Source organism: Oryza glaberrima, chromosome 11, assembly GCF_000147395.1.
Source record: "Oryza glaberrima chromosome 11, OglaRS2, whole genome shotgun sequence".
In the NCBI taxonomy this organism is placed as follows: Eukaryota; Viridiplantae; Streptophyta; class Magnoliopsida; order Poales; family Poaceae; genus Oryza; species Oryza glaberrima.
The window spans coordinates 23406599-23425680 of NC_068336.1; the positions used below are offsets into that span (position 1 = coordinate 23406599).

At 43.0% G+C, this 19082-nt stretch overlaps 2 protein-coding genes and 1 pseudogene across 3 annotated transcripts; 1 reads left to right on the forward strand and 2 right to left on the reverse strand.

Moving 5' to 3' along the window:
* Positions 1-321: 321 nt before the first annotated feature.
* Positions 322-5220, reverse strand: LOC127754795 (splicing factor U2af large subunit A). 2 transcript variants are annotated; one of them, XM_052280381.1, is made up of 10 exons: positions 4954-5220; positions 4129-4367; positions 3908-4018; positions 3450-3520; positions 2311-2381; positions 2100-2201; positions 1385-2005; positions 1151-1292; positions 760-827; positions 322-662 (listed from the first exon to the last, which is right to left on the reverse strand). In XM_052280381.1, the coding sequence occupies exons 1-10, from the start codon at positions 5131-5133 to the stop codon at positions 525-527; spliced, it is 1743 nt and encodes a 580-aa protein (XP_052136341.1). In that variant the 5' UTR covers positions 5134-5220; the 3' UTR covers positions 322-524. The 2 variants fall into 2 exon arrangements, 1 of the variants encoding a protein (XP_052136341.1); XR_008012897.1 differs by having other exon boundaries at positions 582-662; positions 760-1009.
* A 110-nt stretch (positions 5221-5330) lies between these two features.
* LOC127754796 (polyol transporter 5-like) lies at positions 5331-7652 on the reverse strand (annotated as a pseudogene).
* A 7254-nt stretch (positions 7653-14906) lies between these two features.
* LOC127755274 (polyol transporter 5-like) lies at positions 14907-16620 on the forward strand. The gene is made up of 3 exons (XM_052280933.1): positions 14907-15054; positions 15150-15496; positions 15599-16620. The coding sequence occupies exons 1-3, from the start codon at positions 14919-14921 to the stop codon at positions 16544-16546; spliced, it is 1431 nt and encodes a 476-aa protein (XP_052136893.1). The 5' UTR covers positions 14907-14918; the 3' UTR covers positions 16547-16620.
* The last annotated feature ends 2462 nt before the right edge of the window (positions 16621-19082 follow it).

Sequence of the window (19082 nt, forward strand, 5' to 3'; positions counted from 1 at the left end):
AGCGAGGAGAGAAGGACCTCAAGCGAACGGTTTTGTTAGTTGAGGGACCTCCGATATCTAGTTTATCTAGTTTTGCGGTTGGGGGACGATTTTGTAACGATGATAAGTTGAGGGACCTTCGGTGTACTTTTCCCGTAAAGGAAACAGAGAAAGCTCACATGGAAGCCCATGGGCTATACATGTTGTTTATGTTGTCCAATTTGGATTTTTTTTTTTTTTGTCTGTTCACGTTGGCTGGGCACCCGGGTCGCGATCGAAATGCGAATTAGACACCTGACACCTAGCACAATCGAATGTTGCCATGGCCAGAAATACAGAACGTAGGCACAACCAGCCACTTTTAATTTCAAGTCAGAACCATAAGAACATACCCAAAGTACACATGATCCTGCACCAATCTCTGGACTACTAATAAAATTTCAACCAACACAGAAAACTAGATGTAAAAATTGCAAAACTAAGGTAAACGTAAATAGATTCCGCCTTATGGGCTTTAGAAACAATAAGAGGGGCGACTTCGATGTTCAACCGTCGTATTGCCCTTCAGCGAACTTGTCCTCGGGGTAGAAGACAGCCACCACCTGGTTGTTGGCAAACTTCCTCCCGTGCATCCCATTCTTCGCCTTGGTCGAGCTCTCTACATCTGCAAATTCCAAAAACACCTGCAATGCACTCTCATGCTTCAGACCAGTTCAAAATTCATAACCCATGATGTTATTATTTGTATTAAATTGGCAAAAGAGCAAGAGGAGCACTCACCCTCCCAACTCCAGCAACAGGAGCACCGCTGGGATCAGGTCGCGGGATCACAACTTTCACCAGGTTACCTGAACAAGCGTCAGTGAGAACATAGACAAATAGAAAAAAGCATGGCATCATATTATATCATAATCATAAAGCTGATAAAGCAAAGTAAAATTGGAATTGTGTGTCTTCTGTAGGCTATGCCCGACTGCCAATTTTGCATAAGGTCGGACTATAAAAGACTCTGCAATGGCACTATGTAGGACTACAAAAAAGACACACAAAAAGACAAACACACAAAAGGAAACTAGTTCAGTAACTGAGCAAAGGCAAAAATCAATTATGAAACTGAATCAGAATGATTGGTGCACAGGAAGCAAGAATGTGTGAGTTCATTGTTGCTTACCGTATCTGCACCCTTCTTCCCTCATGTCTTGCACGATGTCCTCATACTCCTCATCATCCCTCAGTTCATCTGGTGAAACAACTTGCGTCAGGCATACCACCTTCGTAGGCAGTGTTCCCCCTCCAACTTGGAACATGAGTTTCTGTCCAAGAAACAACAGTCAGAAATTGGAAGGCTAGTGTTTAAACTGATTTTTGCTCTGTAAAATAATGTGTTTAAGAACACAGCACATACCTGCATTTGTGCCTGTTGTTGTACATGCAGGAGCATGCTTTCTTGCTCTGGCCTAGGTTGAGAAGCTCCTTGGTTAGCTCGCCTAACAGTGAGGGTCTTGTCTCCCATCTTGATACCATTAAGAGCAGCACAGGCAATGTCCGTGACATTAAGATCCTGGTATACACAGAAGGCATAGCCCTTCGAGTTTCCAGTTTCTCTGTCCTTCACAAGATCAAACCCACGCAGAGGTCCAAAGGATTCGAGCAACTCCCTGACTTGAGCTTCTGTGAAGTAATAGGGGAGCCCACCCACAAAAATGCGGTCTGGACCTTCTAAACCTCCAGCTGAGCCAGGTGTTAAGCCAACAGCAGCAAGATTGAGGTTGGGGTTTGGCTGGCTTGGACCCAATGCAGCTGCTAGGGAAGGATTATAGTCCGTTGGCCTTCTAACCTTCACAGGTGCTCCCTCAAACATTATACCATCCAAGGCCATCGCATTGCTTGCTTCCTCCACAGACCTCATCTCCACAAATGCAAATTTCTTATCATGGTTTATGTAGACATTAAGAACAGCATCACCTGGACCAGCTGTATTTCCACCAACAGCAGCCATAACTTGATTGAAGTATACAGCAACAGTCTGTAAAAGAAGACCAGACATATCAGTACAAAACACACAAAAGTACAAGCAACAGAGTGAGAAATGTGGAGAAAAGAAGAGGATGATTTCTTACATGCTCATTAGCAGTTGGAGGAAGTCCACCAACATAAACACGCCTAGCATGTCGAGTAGCCTGTTGAGTCATAGCTTGTGGCTGGATAACAAGCGGAGTGAACTGATGCAAAAACAAGAGAAAATTAGGATTGTGTCTTTATAACGAATAACTGAAGTATCATATCTCACAGGGAGTGCATTCCTAAAGTTGAAAACAACATAGTACTCACCGGGGTTTGAGTCAAATTGAACATGTTCGGAAGCATCCCAGAAATAGCAGGGGCCACAACAGGTACCTGACCTGCAAATACCAGCAAAGAATTCATCAGAAAAATAATCAATGTTGTTACTTGTGATCTATCATTAACAAAACCATTTAGAACAATCCAACTACTATTGATAATCTAATATAGGTCCTGTTTTCCAAAATTTGACATAGATGAATGGATAGCATCTGCCTGCCCAGTGAGGACTGATGTTAACAATTATTAAACTACCATAATGTAATACTAGCTGCTATTGGAAGACGAACAGGATATCAAACCAGATTGTTTCCTCCTCGTACAATTAAGCTACAGTGTCTCCCATTGCAGCAGTTGGACAAAGTGGCCCAAGATTGCTTTCCTACCGATATGCACACAAAACAAACAAACACCAACAAAAAAAGAGAAAATCGCTCAGTTCCAAACCAGTTATGATAAAATAAAATTAATTTTCAACATGAAATATCAACTATATAAGTACATAATAATGATTACCATGCCTTCAAGGCATCCAGTGGTAAGACAGCAGTGTCAGAAAGAGACCAGTAAATAGTATCTTCTCGTAGCATATCAGAAAGAGACCATTAAATAGTCTTTTCTCGACCCTCAGGCAAAACAAATATATAAATTTTGAACATGTACTTCATTGGGAACTAGAGATGTTCGTAATTTATAAGTGCTAGCATTGCTGAAAATAAAAAAAGGACCAAAGGAGTTACAAGGTCAACTAGTTGAGAAAACTTGGTTGTCACTCCCTCCATCCCAAAATATGCAACTAATTTTTTTCAAGGTTTCATAATTCAGGGCATGTAAGCATGCAATTAACTAGCACCTCTCCCTCCCCTAAATCCATTTTTTTTAAAATCATTCATCTTCCAGATCTCTCATCTCATCAGGTGCATGTATTGTATTTATTGGGGCAATCCAAACGAGGAGGTGCTAATAACTCTTTCTTGGTATTTGCATTAATGTTAGTTGAGCCTTATGTTTTGGGATGTAGACAAGTTGATGATAAAGCTACAGCAATTTATGGTAGTTTCAAGTATATATAGATAAATTGAGAAGAGCAAAATGAAACTCTCAAATTATATTGGGTGCTAACATACCTGGGGCTGCGCCAGCAGCAAGCGCAGGAATGGCTGCTTGTGGTCCCTGGTCAAATCCACTCACGCGCTTGCTGTTTTAACAAAAGCCAAATTAATAACTAGACCAAAAGAATTACATAAGCATAATAGAATTAAAGCCACCTAAGAAGGTACATGACAAAGAACAAAATCATGTGCATAAATGGGTTACATTAAGTAAACTAATAAAGACATATGAATGTACCATTGTAAAAATTGAAAAGAAACACAGTTCACTGCATGCTTTAAGAGTGTCAATCTTTTGAAAATAAGAAGAAATACTAACATTCTGAAAATTGCATCACTGTTAAGACTTAAGAGGTATCAAAATAACATGTGACTTTTGTTTACTCAGGTAAGCTAATAAGAACAGGCAAACTTGGCCCATATCAACATCAGGAACATTCATATAATAAGCATACAAAGGCATTCAATCATACCTCTTAGATCGAGAGCGTGAGCGAGATCTAGATCTGCAATCACGACCCTTTGAAGGGGAGCGGGAGCGAGATCGATGCCTGCGGTGACCATCTCTGTCACGGTCTCTTCTCCTGCATTATTAAAGTGTAAATCAGATTCCCACAATAAAACGTGGCATGAAGCAAACAAATGGCAGTGGAATCATAGCATATCCATTAACATATGGAAAAATAACCAGTACCTTTCAGAATCATGGCCCCGGCGTCGATCACGGTCATCAGAACGTTCACGATCGCGGTGCTCCCTTCTTTCGCTTCTATCACGGTGCTCCCTCTGGCGATCACGGTCCCTGTCCTTGTCACCACGGTCACGGTCCCTCCGGTCTCTACCACGGTCTCTGTCGCGTTCCTTGTCCTTGTCCCGTTCTCTGTCCCTCTCTCTAGACTTTGAGGACCTCCCATCATGTGGCTGTGTCTCGTGCTGAATAAAAGAGCAAGAGTTATCAGTCAGTCCTCTTATCTTCAAAAGAGAATAATTCAATTTTTGCTTAGAGCCAATAAGCTGTCACCAACAAAGATTTTATGAATAATCATCATAATAATGCACGACACAATTAAAAACCAGGAATATAGAAAGCTAAGTAGATGGATAACGTTGTGGAAAGCTAATTAGATGCACACAGAAACCAGAAACTACTCTCCGAGATGATACAAATACAATCAGCATAAGGTGAATGTTGAAATTTGCACAACATAAACCCAAACAGATCTAATCCGAAAATCGCCTAAAAATTTCCTAGTTCTATGTTTTATTTGGTTGAATCATGGTCTCCAGAGGAAATTAAATCAGAACAAAGCAATTACAATATACAATCAACCTAACAACCTAGATAGTTGTTCCATCGATTTGGAGAGCACAAAATTGCAAGCAAAGTACTAATCGGGAACCACCTAAATCCCTAAATCCCAGGCAACCACAGATGAAATCCCCTTCCACCCAAGCCATGAAACAATCCCATCCCAAAACATGGACCAAAATCCGCCTCCCAGATCCTCGACGCACGCACCTGAGAACGGCCGCCATCGGTGGCTCCATCGGAGAAGCCGGTGGGCTTGGCCGCGGCTGCGGCGGCGGCGGGCGGGGACCCCTCGGGCGCAGGGTACTCGGCGTTCGCGGCGGCGGCGGCGGAGGGCGGGTCCCCGCCGTTCCCGTTGCCCTCGTAGGGCTGCTCCTCGTGCTCCGCCATCGGCGCGATGGAGTGGGCGAGCGGCGGCGGCGGCGGCGGCGGCGGGATTTCTAGGGTTCGGTGGCTCGAGCGGAGGAGGCGGCGGCGGGCGCGAGGTGGGAGAGCACGCGAGGGGAACGGGTCGGTTTATATAGAGAGAGGACGCTGACGTGTGGGGCCCCGGTCTCGGGTGAGAGCCACGTCGGTTTTTGGAGGCGGTGGCGGTGGCGGCGCCTGCAACCGTCGCGAAGTCGGCGTGTTGTTTGAGTCGGTTGAATTGGTGGTCGTTCAAGAGAAAAATCGTCGGTTTCGGTTTGATTTTTGCGTCTCCACTTCAAATTCTCCCCTAGGAGCTTCTTTAAATCGCATGAATAAAAAAATAAAAAAACACATGATTTTAGCATAAATACAATAGCAAAACTGAGAATTACAAAACGAAAAAAAAACACAACAATAACCGTATAATTGAATCGCATAAAAAACTTAGAAATCGAATAAGAGAGAACAAAATATTTGAAGAGGTTAGAACGTTGGCCAGTTTTTCTTTTAAATCTCTATATTTTAAATCTCTATAGGGTTGTCCATCACATAAGAATTTAAAAGAACAGGATAAGATTTATTTTTTTTTCAAATAGATAACTTTTTCATAGAATTAAAATTCATCAAAACTGATTTGTTTTTCCAATAAATCAAAGGACCCCTAGAAGTCCTGAACTCGGTCTGTATTTCGGCTCCAATCGATCTATGGGCCGTAATACTGCAAGGCACACAAGGCCACAATTGAGCCCACAAGGCTGCAACACGGTCCGCTAAAGGCCTGACGCATACGGCCCATATACATAACAATATTCACGATTTTGTTCAAATCGGTCATGCGAATTTTGCTGTTTTCGAAACAAAATGATCTTAAATATTCGGACGAGATTTCAAACCGAGATCAAATGGTGTTCACAACGAGTCGTCCGACACGATCACTTGTGGAACAGCGCGTCCATGTCCTCCAAGCTTCGCCCTCGCGTCTCCGGCAGCCGCGCGTACACGAACACGCACGCCGCCGCCGCCACGCCGGCGTAGAGGAAGAAGCACCCGGCCATGGTGATCCCGTCGGCGACCGAGATGAACGTCATGCTCATCACGCTGCACGTCAGCCGGTTCACGGCGATGCCGAGGCTCGCGCCCTGCGCGCGCAGCCGCAGCGGCAACACCTCCGCGGTGTACGCCGCCGTCATCGGCCCGAGCCCCGCCGAGAACGCCGCGACGAACGCCACCACCGACGCGACGGCGCTCGCCGCGGACGGCGACGCGACGCAGAGCGTGAGGGCGAGCGAGGTCAGGGTGACGGCCATGCCGCCCGTGCTGGCCAGCAGGAGCGGGCGGCGGCCGAGGCGGTCGGAGAAGAGCGTGGCGACGAGGATGGAGCACGTCTTGGCGACCCCGACGGCGACGGTGGCGGCCAGGACGGAGGTGTTCGACGCCATGCCGGCCTTCTTGAACACCACCGGGCTGTAGAGCACGACCACGTTGACGCCCGACGCTTGCTGGAAGAACTGTAGGCCGATCACGCACGTGAGGATCCGGCGGACCGTCGCCGTCGGCCGCAAGAGCAGCTCCCGCCACGCGCCGCCGTCATCCTCCTGCGGTGGCGCCGCGGCGGCGTGCTTGATCTCTTCGAGGCGGAGCTCGGCCTCCGCGACGGAGTCCGACGTGCGCGCGAGCACCGCGCGCGCGTCGGCGTGGCGCCCGCGCATGGCGAGCCAGCGCGGCGACTCCGGCATGGCGAGCACGCCCGCGGCGAGGAGCACGGGAGGGACCGCGCCGACGCCGAACATGACGCGCCAGCCGAGGTGCACGCGGGCAGGCCGGACAGGGCGTAGTTCGACACGTAGCCGAGCAGGATCCCAACGTTGACGAACATCTCGAACAGCGTGGACACGACGCCGTGGGCGGACGCCGGAGAGATCTCGGCGTTGTACACGGGCGCGACGACGAGGGAGTACCCGACGCCGACGCTGGTGACGAAGCGCGCCGCCATGAGCGCGGCGTAGGTGGCGCCGAGCGACATGGCGAGCGCGCCGGCCATGAGGAACGCGTTCGCCAGCACGAGCGTGCCGCGGCGGCCGAGAACATCAGCCGCCCAGCCGGCGGCGAGGATGGACACGAGCATGAACACGTTCATCGAACCCGTCAGCACCTCGATCTCGGCGTCTCTCAGCGCCATGTCCTCCCGGACGAACAGCTGTGCGCCGCTCATCAGCGCGTGATCTGCAAGCACACAACACAAACTACCTCCATGGATGTGTTGCCAACAAGCTCTAACCATTGACAAGAACCTCGATGAGTGCACGTACTGTAACCCATGAGGATGGTTGTCATGGAGGCGAGCGTGGCGCAGCCAAAGGCGTACATGTTGCGGCGGCGTCGGGGCTTGTCGTCGTTGTCGCCGGACGATGCGAGGAGCGTAGCGGCGGCGGCGGCGCCGTCGTGCGCCATGGCTTGCTTAAGGTTGCATACTGGAGCCTAGCTAGCATGGGGTTTAAGTCTTGGACTAACCACTCAGAGCAAGTTGTAGCTGTGTCGGATTAAATTAATTTCACATTTACTTCCCATAGGTCATGTTGCAACTGTGTCGGATGCAGGTGATATATGATTTTTTTTATTTGTTAGACTTTTTATTTTTAATTTTATTAATAGACCATTCTAAAAAGTATTTACAGATCTAAATATGGCCAAATAACTTTGTCACGCCACGCGCAGTTAGCGTGGCAACGTTGTTTGGCCACGCCAGCCTCTTGCGTGGCCAAAAGATTTAGATTTCAAAAATACTTTTTGGAATGGTCTATTAATAAAAATAAAAAAGACTAAAAAAATTCGTGATATATACTCCCTTCGTCCCATAAAAAACAAAACTAAGACCAGATACGATATATTTTACTACAACGAATATCGATAAATTCTTTATCTAGATTTATAGTATTAAAGTATGTTTCACATCCTATTCTAGATTTATTTTTTATAAGACGGAGCACGTACAAAGGTGCATATGTAACATGACATGTGCAAAGGTGCATCTAACCGTACATAAATAATCATGTCATGTAAAATCATATGTATGGTTTAATTTAGCAAATTTTGCCCCTTATCTAACATGTAGTGGTAAAATAGAAGTGTCATGCATATCCACAGTCAAGGATTAGAATTCGCCACATTGCATAAGAAGAGGTCACCTCAATGCTACCCATTTGAGATACCCTTAGTTTTACAGGCTTTAAAATGGGGATCCTATGACTGAAGATGGTCTAGTATAACCTCAAAATTAGATAGTGTATGTTTAGTTATTAATTAGGTGCATCGACATGGGCGGACCATTTTTAGAAACAATAATAAGATGTGTATCTTACTACTACATCTTTGGTACCACATTAAATTTGAGAATGTTTCTTGTGTGCGTTGTTTTTGCACTCATAACTCCGGTGGACACATAAAGATTAAAAAAGAAGAAGAAAAACTACGCTAGACAGAAATAATTAATAATATCGTTTAGTAGCAGTGGACTGTGTCATACGTACCCCGTACATTTCTATATATGAGTCAGAGAGAATTAATCATGTCTCCAAAGTTGCCTACAACAACAAACAACAATAAATATTAAATATAGTAGTAGATAAACAGAGATAAAGACCGGCATGTAGCCTAGTGATTGCAGTGACCTGAGTAAAACTCCAAGGTCCTGAGTTCAAATTTTCATAAGCGAATTTCAGATTGGGTTAGGCCTTGTTTAGTTGGGGAAAACTTTTGGATTTGGTTGTCACATTAAATATACGGACACACATTTGAAGTATTAAATGTAGTATAATAACAAAACAAATTACATATTCTGTCAGGAAACTGCGAGATGAATTTATTAAGCCTGATTAATCTGTCGTTAGGAAATGTTTACTGTAGTACCACATTGTCAAATCATGGCGCAATTAGGTTTAAAAGATTCGTCTCGCAATTTACACGTAAATTGTGTAATTGTTTTTTTCGTATTTAATACTCCATGTATGTTTCTAGACATTCGATGTGACGGGTGAAAAGTTTTTGTTTTAGGAACTAAACAAGCCCTTATTTGAGGGCTGATGAGCATTCAATTTCTTGTATCCCTGATCCCTTAGGCTGAGGCGTATAAGAGTTTATAAGCAGTTAAATCGGTGGTTGGTTCTCATCAATATTAGTTTAACATTTGTTTTTGTTTCCAACGATTTGGTGTATTTTGATGAGTAGGCTTTGTTTGTCCATGAGTCCATCAGCTCATGATCACAATTAATCATTTTCCATTCTTCCATATCTCAAAAAATGACAAGAAAATTGGATCATCACAAGTTATTAGCATCACCTAACACGAGTTATACGAATCTTAAAAGAACGTTCTCCCACACTCTGGACGAAGCCTCATTTAACCACCGTGCTCCATTTCAAAGCTCAAACTTTACCAATCTCAGTCAATGGTTAGCCCAATTATTATATAAAGGTAGATCTAGAAATTTTTTATAGCATCGATAGAACACAAACAGCTAATACAATCGTGGAGGTTGTGATAGTTAAGGAAACACGGGCTTGTCTAGTATACTGTCAAAATCAACCTCATCAAAATTTATCACCTTTTGACGTTACAAATTTTTTATAGCATCCGGTGTGTTTAGTTCGTAGCCTTACCAAAATTTGGTAGTGTTTTTATAAGAAGGAGTGTTTTTATAAGAAGGAATTTTCAGAATTAACAATTTTTGATAGGGTGTTGATGACAAGAGAATGTTTAGATTGTTATCTTAGGCCTTGTTTAGTTCGCAAAAAGAAAAATTTTGAGTGTCACATCGGATGTTTGACTGGATGTTGGAAGGAGTTTTCGGACACAAATGAAAAAAATAATTTTATAACTCGCATGGAAACCGCGAGACGAATCTTTTGAGCCTGATTAATCTATCATTAATTAACACATGTGGGTTACTGTAGTACTTATGGCTAATCATGGACTAATTAAGCTCAAAAGATTCGTCTTGCGATTTTCCCCCTAACTGTGCAATTAGTTTTTTATTTAATCTATATTAAATGCTCTATACATGTGTCCAAAGATTTGATGTGATGTTTTTTGGGAAAAATTTTTGAGAACTAAACCAAGCCTTACTATAAAAACTTGATAATGTAAAATTCGATAAGGTCAAAAGTGGTGACAAAATGAACAACCGACATGTGAATACTGGACTATGGTGGGTGTTAACAGTGAAATTTGGTAAGGCCCTACGAGAATTATCACATCGCTAATAGTTGGATTTCTGCTATATTCAGTTAAGGAAATTAATCTATGAAAGGAAACTTATCCAGAAGTGACCGAGTTCAAGGAAGATGCGACGTGGCAAGTTATCTATTAATTAGAAATAGTCTGTTAGTTTCCTTTTATCTTTAGGAAAGTGTGTTTAGTGTCCTATATAAGGACTTTATGTTTTTCTTTTATCTTTTAGGAAAGTTTCTTTCTTGTCTTATAAGGACTAGTATCTAGTCATGGGTATAAATATGTACACTCGGGGTTATCGTAAAATATCACACAGATCAATACAACTACTCTCGGCGCATCGCCACCCTCTTTTCTGAGGTTTTTACTTATCAACCGGTGGAATTTGGCACCTGATGCGGGGCTGCATCGGTTCAGTTCGATCTCCGGCGAAGGGGTAAGTCCTACGTTCCGCCGGACCTGGTGAATCTATTGGCTACATTGGTGTTGTTCAAGGCTGCATTGCTTCGATATCTTGGATCGCTCCGGTTTGGATGATATATTTGCCTGCCTATTTATTATATGTGTTAGTTAATCTAGTCTTAGTGTCTCAATTTAGCTCTACCGGTTGTCTCTCGCTTTAGGGTTTCTGCCGGTATCGGCTAAATTGTTTTCCTATATTATATTAGCTAAGGCATCTACCACCCTAAAAATCAGTCAACGGCTTGATTGTCTAGACATTATGTTTCTTTTTCATACTTAGTGTTGCATTAGTTAAGTATGATCTACTAAGTCGTGTTTAGAACCATAATCTCTAGCCTGCTTTTTGACTGTCAATAAGGGTTTCAACCAATGAGTTATCTAGACGTTGCATCGGCTTACAAGGATTGCATACATACTGGATTTAGCTGATCGCAACAAAGATTTTACTGTTTATCTAATCTTATGGATTCAATGACATCGGACCTCCAGCCGATGTATGCTTTAACCTTCGGCTCGATGTTTATTTATCATATCATTATTAGCCGATTGGTCTCTATTGGATTATATTATTGTTATATCATATTATCATCAGCCGATTGTCTTTATATCATTATCTACATTAGACATATAGCCGATTGCTCAAAACCCTGTCAACATCGGCTGGAATCGGCATCGGCTAATATCGGCTATCGGCTGGAACTACTCAACAGGTTGTTAGTCGATCGGCTCATTGATCTGCTGTTTACATATCTTGTCAGTTGCAGAATCAAACTGACTGGCACGCCCGCATCTCATCAACCTTTGGACCTGCAATGGAGCTAAGCAGATCTCCCAAGCCAGTGTGTGTTTTTCACGTCACAAGCGGGTTGAAGAACCTCAAGTGGCTAACTAGGGTACTCAGGCCCCGCACCAGCCAACACTCTTAGATGATTTTAGTGTTATGCTAAAAATGTGTACTTGATTTTTGGTTAATTATTTCCTAATGTGATTGCTACTTCTATTTTATATGGCGTCATTGATTTTTACATATGTTTGACCCAAAAAATTTTACGCAAATATGAAAAAAAATAAAAATCATACTTAAAGTGTTCTTAATTTTAATGATAGAACAAATTACAACAAAATAAATGGTAATATTTTTTTAATAAGATAAAATAAGTCAACGTCATCATATAGTAAAAATATAGTATAACTAAATATGACTATAGTATAATTAAGGTATAATTGCAATGCAACTACTACTATGTAACTTTTATATATAACTTGTATTCAAGAGTCAATACTACTCTGTTTTTGGGTTGGTAGCAACATAATCTTGCACACAAGAAGTTTGGAGTTTGGCTACTGCTTGCGCATGGTCAATTTGAATTTTTTTTCTCTTCTTGCAGGAATCTGGAGGCCATTCTTGCATGGATCTCAAGGCAATCCAATGGCTGCCGATCTAAAAGTTTTAGGGGCAAAAAAATAATTTTGGTTCCTAATTGTTACTACCTCCAGTTTTATATTTCTTAACGTTTTAAACAAAGTTGAGGTCAACTTTAAAAATATTTAGTTTAAAGCCACTAGAATAATATACGTAGATTTATCTAACAAAATACTATAATAAAAGTAAAAAAATATTTATTTACTATATATATTTTAAAAACATAGCCAATGATAAATTTTGAAAACCGTGTTATTATCTAAAATGTGAAGAATTATGTAGCTGGAGGGAGTAAGACAATATGGGCAAAACTCTTTTAATCCCTCCAGAGGACATCCCCTTATTTTATACATGTTATCCAAATAGTTATGAAAAAAATTAAAAAATTGGCAATATAGATTACTACGTGATGTATCACTCCACAAACACACAAGTTTAAATTAAACTTCTACAAGTTGAGAAAAAATATGACTGAGCACATGTATATATCAATTACAGCTAAATTTGTAATTTTTGTTACAACTTATGACAATTAAATTTAAACTTGTATATTTGTGGAGTTATATATTACATTTAATCTATCTTTTCTTTTTTAAAAAAACAAAAGAATTTACGAACATTTGGATGACATGCAGAAACGAGGTAACATCCTCGACTGATTAAAATCCATTTCCAACAGCATATGCCTATCTTCCAGAATAGAGAACCTAAAAGCAAAGCTAATGCATCATTCTTCAGAGTCTTCTGCTACCTGGATTTTTTTTTATTTGCTGAAATAACGTTGGCTTCACATGAGACCGATTGGGGGATGATAGGAGTATGGTCCTTGACCGTTTGTTTTCTGTACATCCTACCTGTTCATTTAAAGTAAAATTGATGGTCGGATATATTTTATAGAATTATTCAAAATTCATCTAACTTATTTGAGTGATTTATGAGTGTCACATAGTGACTTAGGAGTATTTGTAGGAGTTATATGTGGTAGCTTGAGTAGGGGTGAAAACGATCGGAATCGGTAGTGTATCTCGGAAACGATGCTCGATCGGTCGGTAATTGACCATATTTATCATTTAAAGTACTCAGTATTGACATCAATACGACGCAGAAAGAAATTAGAAAAAACAAAATTTAAAAATAGCCAAAAACGGTACGGTCGGAAACGGTACCCTTAAACGAAAACGGCGCCGGGTCGATTGGTAATTTCCGTGACCGTTTTCACCCCTAAGCTTAAGAGCATTTGTAGAAAGTTTAATGTACTTTTAATATAATATAATAGATATAAATGGTCATTTTAATTACTATTATTGACCAACTTACCAGCCAAATTTTCACGAAATTAATTGTCCGGAGTATTAGATGATAAATAATGGGTGAATAGCTAATTTAGTCCTTCAAGTTTCACCGAAGGCTCAATTTGATCCTTCAGGTTTCATTTTATCCACATAGGTCCTCTAAGTTTTTTTTCTGGCTTAAAATCATCCTTGGGCCTACTTAATATCATATGGCTATATCTAATCAACATTTCTGTTAGAAAACGTCCCTTTTTCCCCTTAATTTGTATACAACTATACATTAGAAAACCAAGATCAATAAACATCATTGCATATGTACTTACATTATTTCAACATGCGCACGTGAAACTTGAGCCTAATGGCTATGGTATACACTGCAAGTGCATAATTTATTTCGCTTTACATAAATTCATTGCACGCATTTTTTCCTCTTATATATATCTGAATGAGGGGTATAAGTGTCATTTATCAAGAGAGTTGTTGGTTATGTCTAGACATGTGGCTTCTAAGTGAGTTCAAAAATAAGTTGAACTAAAATAAAAACCTAAAGGACTAATATGGACAGATTGAAACATTAAAAACTAAACTGAGTCTTAGATAAAACTTAGCTATTCAACCATAAATAATTGAAAATAGAGTTATATTTGCTACTTGATATTTAGTCTCTGAGTGACATCATTGCAAATTATCACCATCTCCTCTTTGTCAATCATGATGTCCTCCCGTTGATCCTAAGATTTCTCTCTTGCAACTATACCTCGTCTCAGTTATTGAATGATGTGCTGGAAATAAGATATGACAGTTATAGCATGATTTGGTCAAATATGAGCAAAGCTTGCTAAATCATGTTTCCGTTAGGACTGTAATTGGATTACGGATTCATCATGGTCACGCTAACCAATCGCTTATTTTCTCCGTTTTATATTATAAGTTGTTTTTTAATTCTTTAAAAGTCAAACTTCTTAAAAATATTAACTAAATTTATAGAAAAATATAGCAACATTTATAACATTAAATTAGTTTTTATTAAATCTAACATTAAATATATTTTGATAGTTTCTTTGCTTTATGTTGAAAATATTACTAAATTTTCCAATAAATTTAATTAAAGTTAAAGATATTTGACTGAAAAAAAATCAAAACAACCTATGAATCTTTGATTTTATATATCTACTTCTACATCATAATGTGATTCATATCTCTTGCTTCCAGTCTACTGCAGTAAAAGTGAATGGAAATTATTTTCCAATAAATCAGAGGTTGCCCACCATGATGATGTAGGTCACTGTTGTCACGATGCTTTTAATCCCATTTGCTTCACACCACACACAAAGCTTAGCTCTCGCCCAAACCAAACCTCGCCATGGCGAGCGACGGCGACGCCGTGCCGCTCCTCACGCCGTCCGGCCACAACGACGACGAGCCCCGGCGCGGCCGCAACATGTACGCCTTCGGCTGCGCCACGCTCGCCTCCATGACCACCATCCTCATGGGCTACAGTACGTGCACTCATCGAGGTTCTTGGCAATGGTTTTAGAGCTGATCTTGGCAACACATCCATGGAGGTAGTTCGATCGTGTTGTGTGCTTTGCAGATCTCGCGCTGATGAGCGGCGCGCAGCTGTTCGTCCGGGAGGACATGGCGCTGAGCGACGCCGAGATCGAGGTGCTCACCGGGTCGATGAACGTGTTCATGCTCGTGTCCATCCTCGCCGCCGGCTGGGCGGCCGACGTGCTGGGCCGCCGCGGCACGATCGTGCTGGCAAACGCGTTCCTCATGGCCGGCGCGCTCGCCATGTCGCTCGGCGCCACCTACGCCGCGCTCATGGCGGCGAGGTTCGTGACCAGCGTCGGCGTCGGGTTCGCCCGCGTCGTCGCGCCCGTGTACAACGCCGAGATCTCGCCGGCGTCGACTCGCGGCGTCTTGACCTCGTTGCTTGACGTACGTATGCGTCCGTCGATCTGGCCATGTAGAATCTGTCGTCGTCCTTCCAGTGTCGAACACCTTGTTAGGCCTCCATTGATCGATCTCCGTCTCGTGCAGATGTTCGTCAACGTCGGCATCCTGCTCAGCTACGTGTCGAACTACGCCTTCGCCGGCCTGCCGGTGCACCTCGGCTGGCGCGTCATGTTCGCCATCGGCGCGGTCCCGCCCGTGTTCCTCGCGGCGGCCGTGCTCGCCATGCCGGAGTCGCCGCGCTGGCTCGCCATGCGCGGTCGCCACGCCGACGCGCGCGCTGTGCTCGTACGCACCTCCGACTCCGTCGAGGAGGCCGACCTCCGCCTCGAGGATATCAACCACGCCGTCGAGGCGCCGCACGATGCGGGCGGCGGAGTGTGGCGGGAGCTGCTACTCCGGCCGTCGGCCATGGTCCGGCGCATCCTCGCCACCGTCATCGGATTACAGTTCTTCCAGCAAGCGTCCGGCATCGACGCCATCGTGCTGTACAGCCCGCTGGTGTTCAAGAAGGCCGGCATGGCGTCGAATACCTCCGTCCTGGGCGCCACCGTCGCCATCGGCGTCGTCAAGACGTGCTTCATCCTCGTCGCCACGCTCCTCTCCGACCGCCTCGGCCGCCGCCCGCTCCTGCTGGCCAGCACGGGCGGCATGGCCGTCACCCTGACCTCTCTCGCCCTCACGCTCCGCGTCGCGTCGCCGTCCACGGCGAGCGCCGCGGCGTGCGTGGCGTCCGTGATGGCGTTCGTCGCGGCGTTCTCCGTCGGGCTCGGGCCGACGACGGCGACGTACACGGCGGAGGTGATGCCGCTGCGGCTGCGCGCGCAGGGCACGGGCCTCGGCGTGGCGGTGAACCGGCTGGCATGTGGCGCGGTGACCATGACGTTCATATCGCTCGCCGACGGGATCACCATGGCCGGGTGCTTCTTCCTCTACGCCGGCGTGGCGGCGGCGGCGTGCGTGTTCGTCTACGTGTGGCTGCCGGAGACGAGGGGGAGAAGCTTGGAGAACATGGACATTGTCTTCTCCAAGTGATTGAGCTCTTGCTTTTTGCACCAGAAACTTTGAGACAGAACTCAAATCGTCTCCAATCTCACTATAGCTTATCAACGATCTTTTGTTGTTACACTTTATAAATCTATCTATTATCTATCTATCTATTATATATTAAAAGTCCATTAAGCATCCTATAAATACTCATAGATTGCCATGTGGCACCTTACAAACGCTCTTAAATCGCCATGTGTCATTCTAATAAATTAAAAGGAAATCTATCTATTATATAGTAAAAGTCCATTAAACATCCTATAAATACTCCTAGATTGCCATGTGGCACCCTACAAACGCTCTTAAATCGCCATGTGTCATTCTAATAAATTAAAAGGAAATTCAAGAAAAAACAAAATATATAACCGTTGATTTTCATTAAATCTGGTGGACCCATTATTTACAACCGTTAGATCTATTTTAAGAAAATAAATATCCGCCTCCCAAACCTGGCCCCACCCAGAGCCTATACTTGGACGTACGTACGTACATCTATGTTACCCCGATACGGCATCCGATACACCTCCGGATACGGATATGTATCCCTCATTTTTCTCTCTTTCAGATAATTAAAATAAATCCCGATACTCTTCCGATACGGTGGGATACGGACCCGATACGGTGGAGCCCTAAATCCCGCAGGAACAAAACGCATCTCTCTCCCCATCCTCCCACGCCGCCCCTCTCTCCTCGCTTCCCCAATCCCCATCACAGCACCGCCACCTACACCGTCGCTGCATGCGCTGCCTCGCCGCCGCCAGCGGCCGGCGCCGCGCTGCCGCCTACGGCCGGCACCACGCCGGCGCGCCCCCATCCTCTGTACTCTCCTCGTGGGGCAAGGAGAGGAGGTACTGGTGGAAGGAGAAGGACATGGAGGAGCTCACCGTGCACCAGAGCCACCAGCTCGTGTGGGCGCGCGCGCACCACCTCGTCTACGACTACTGCGTCGACACCGACCGCTTCCCCGTCCAGCCGCCGGAGTGCGCCAGCCGGTGACCGTCGATCTCATCGCCGGTAAGGTTGATGGATGGATGGAACTGCTGGTTTCTTTCTCCGTTAGCAAATAAATGGCAGGTAGTTTATCTCAGATGAACTTAGGATTCCTAGTGGTAGTGCTAGCAATCCTAGTGGTAATATTGGCTTTGATGCATCGAGACCATATAGTGGGAGGGCAGGCAAGGAATGTTGAGCGCTTGCTGAATGCCCTCATATCAACATGGTCTACTAATGGAGTGATGGGTGGTCTGGTGCTCAGAGGCAACCAATCTTGAATTTTCTTGCAGTGACAGAAGATGGACCAATGTTTTTAAGGCAATCAACACTGATTTTTCTTATATTTTTTAATTATATATATATATATATACACGTGTATCCCCGTATCCATGTTTTTGGGAAGACGGTGTATCCCGGTAACGCCGTATCACGTATCCGTATCGGCGTATCGGGGTAACATAGACGTACATCACGTACGCCCCTATCCCTCAATCCCTTTCTCCTATTTTCCTTCAATTATCTCTCCTATTTTAATGCTATATTAAGTTAAAAAGCATAATTTGTGTTAAAAATTAAACATATCTGAAAATAAAAATTCGTACAATATATTGAAATTCCTACAATATATTCATAGTAGATACTTAAAAATACGAATAAATAGTAGTTTCATGACTATCCTAGTAATGTTATTTTGACTTATCATAATTTCAGAATGGGGAGTGTAATTTTTTGAAACATAATTTTACTTTCATTATCATTACAGGACTAATTAATTGTTGTGAAGCTATGTAGGATGATAAAATAATATCATTTTTTCATATTTTTATATAATTGTTTGAATGACACGTAAAAATCAACAAATATAACCCAAAAGTAACACATTTCTTTGAATGTTAACATATAGTGAATATGGGCCTTTAACTATAAATTTAGTCATAGATAATATAATTTAACAAAATAAGTGGATAAAAAGTAGTTGTATGATTTCACTCCTATTGTTTTTATGAATTTTTATTATCACAAATTTTGCTTTCCAATTGGTATAATAAGAAAATAGGATAGGGAATAGAACATACAGATAAACGGCGTGAATAAGGGGGAGGGGCGGATAATAGGACTAAGCATGACGACGCGCCATGTATAGGCCTGTGTAGGGTTTTAGATATGGATTTTTTTAATCTATTGGTTGAAAATAATGGATTTTTTTAATCTATTGGTTGAAAATTGATGCCTAGATGTGTTTCCATATAATTCGTAGAAATATCTCATAATATATTGGAGTATAGAATCAGGTGGTGGATGTGAAATTAATTATGAAGTAAATTATTTTTGCAAGGTTATTAATTTTTAGGGAAAATTATACTAATTTTTATGTGGTTGCTTAGTATACTAATTTTGAATTATGCAGCAAATTCTTAGGTTAATAATAATAATACATCAATTTTTAAGTTAAAATACATCTCAATATGGGTCTTAAATTGCATCGTGGACAAAGACAAAGTTAATTGGGTAATTATGCCTCTCTGCGGCA

What these genes read in the sequence shown, in the direction of transcription:
- LOC127754795 (XM_052280381.1), bottom strand. Translation starts at nt 5,133, where the DNA reads ATGGCGGAGCACGAGGAGCAGCCCTACGAGGGCAACGGGAACGGCGGG. An exon ending in TCACGCTCTCGATCTAAGAG is followed by an intron (nt 3,521 to 3,907) that starts GTATGATTGAAT and finishes TTGTTAAAACAG; the next exon opens with CAAGCGCGTGAGTGGATTTG. An exon ending in AACAACAGGCACAAATGCAG is followed by an intron (nt 1,293 to 1,384) that starts GTATGTGCTGTG and finishes TTTCTTGGACAG; the next exon opens with AAACTCATGTTCCAAGTTGG.
- LOC127755274 (XM_052280933.1), top strand. Translation starts at nt 14,919, where the DNA reads ATGGCGAGCGACGGCGACGCCGTGCCGCTCCTCACGCCGTCCGGCCAC. An exon ending in CACCATCCTCATGGGCTACA is followed by an intron (nt 15,055 to 15,149) that starts GTACGTGCACTC and finishes TGTGCTTTGCAG; the next exon opens with ATCTCGCGCTGATGAGCGGC. An exon ending in TCTTGACCTCGTTGCTTGAC is followed by an intron (nt 15,497 to 15,598) that starts GTACGTATGCGT and finishes CGTCTCGTGCAG; the next exon opens with ATGTTCGTCAACGTCGGCAT.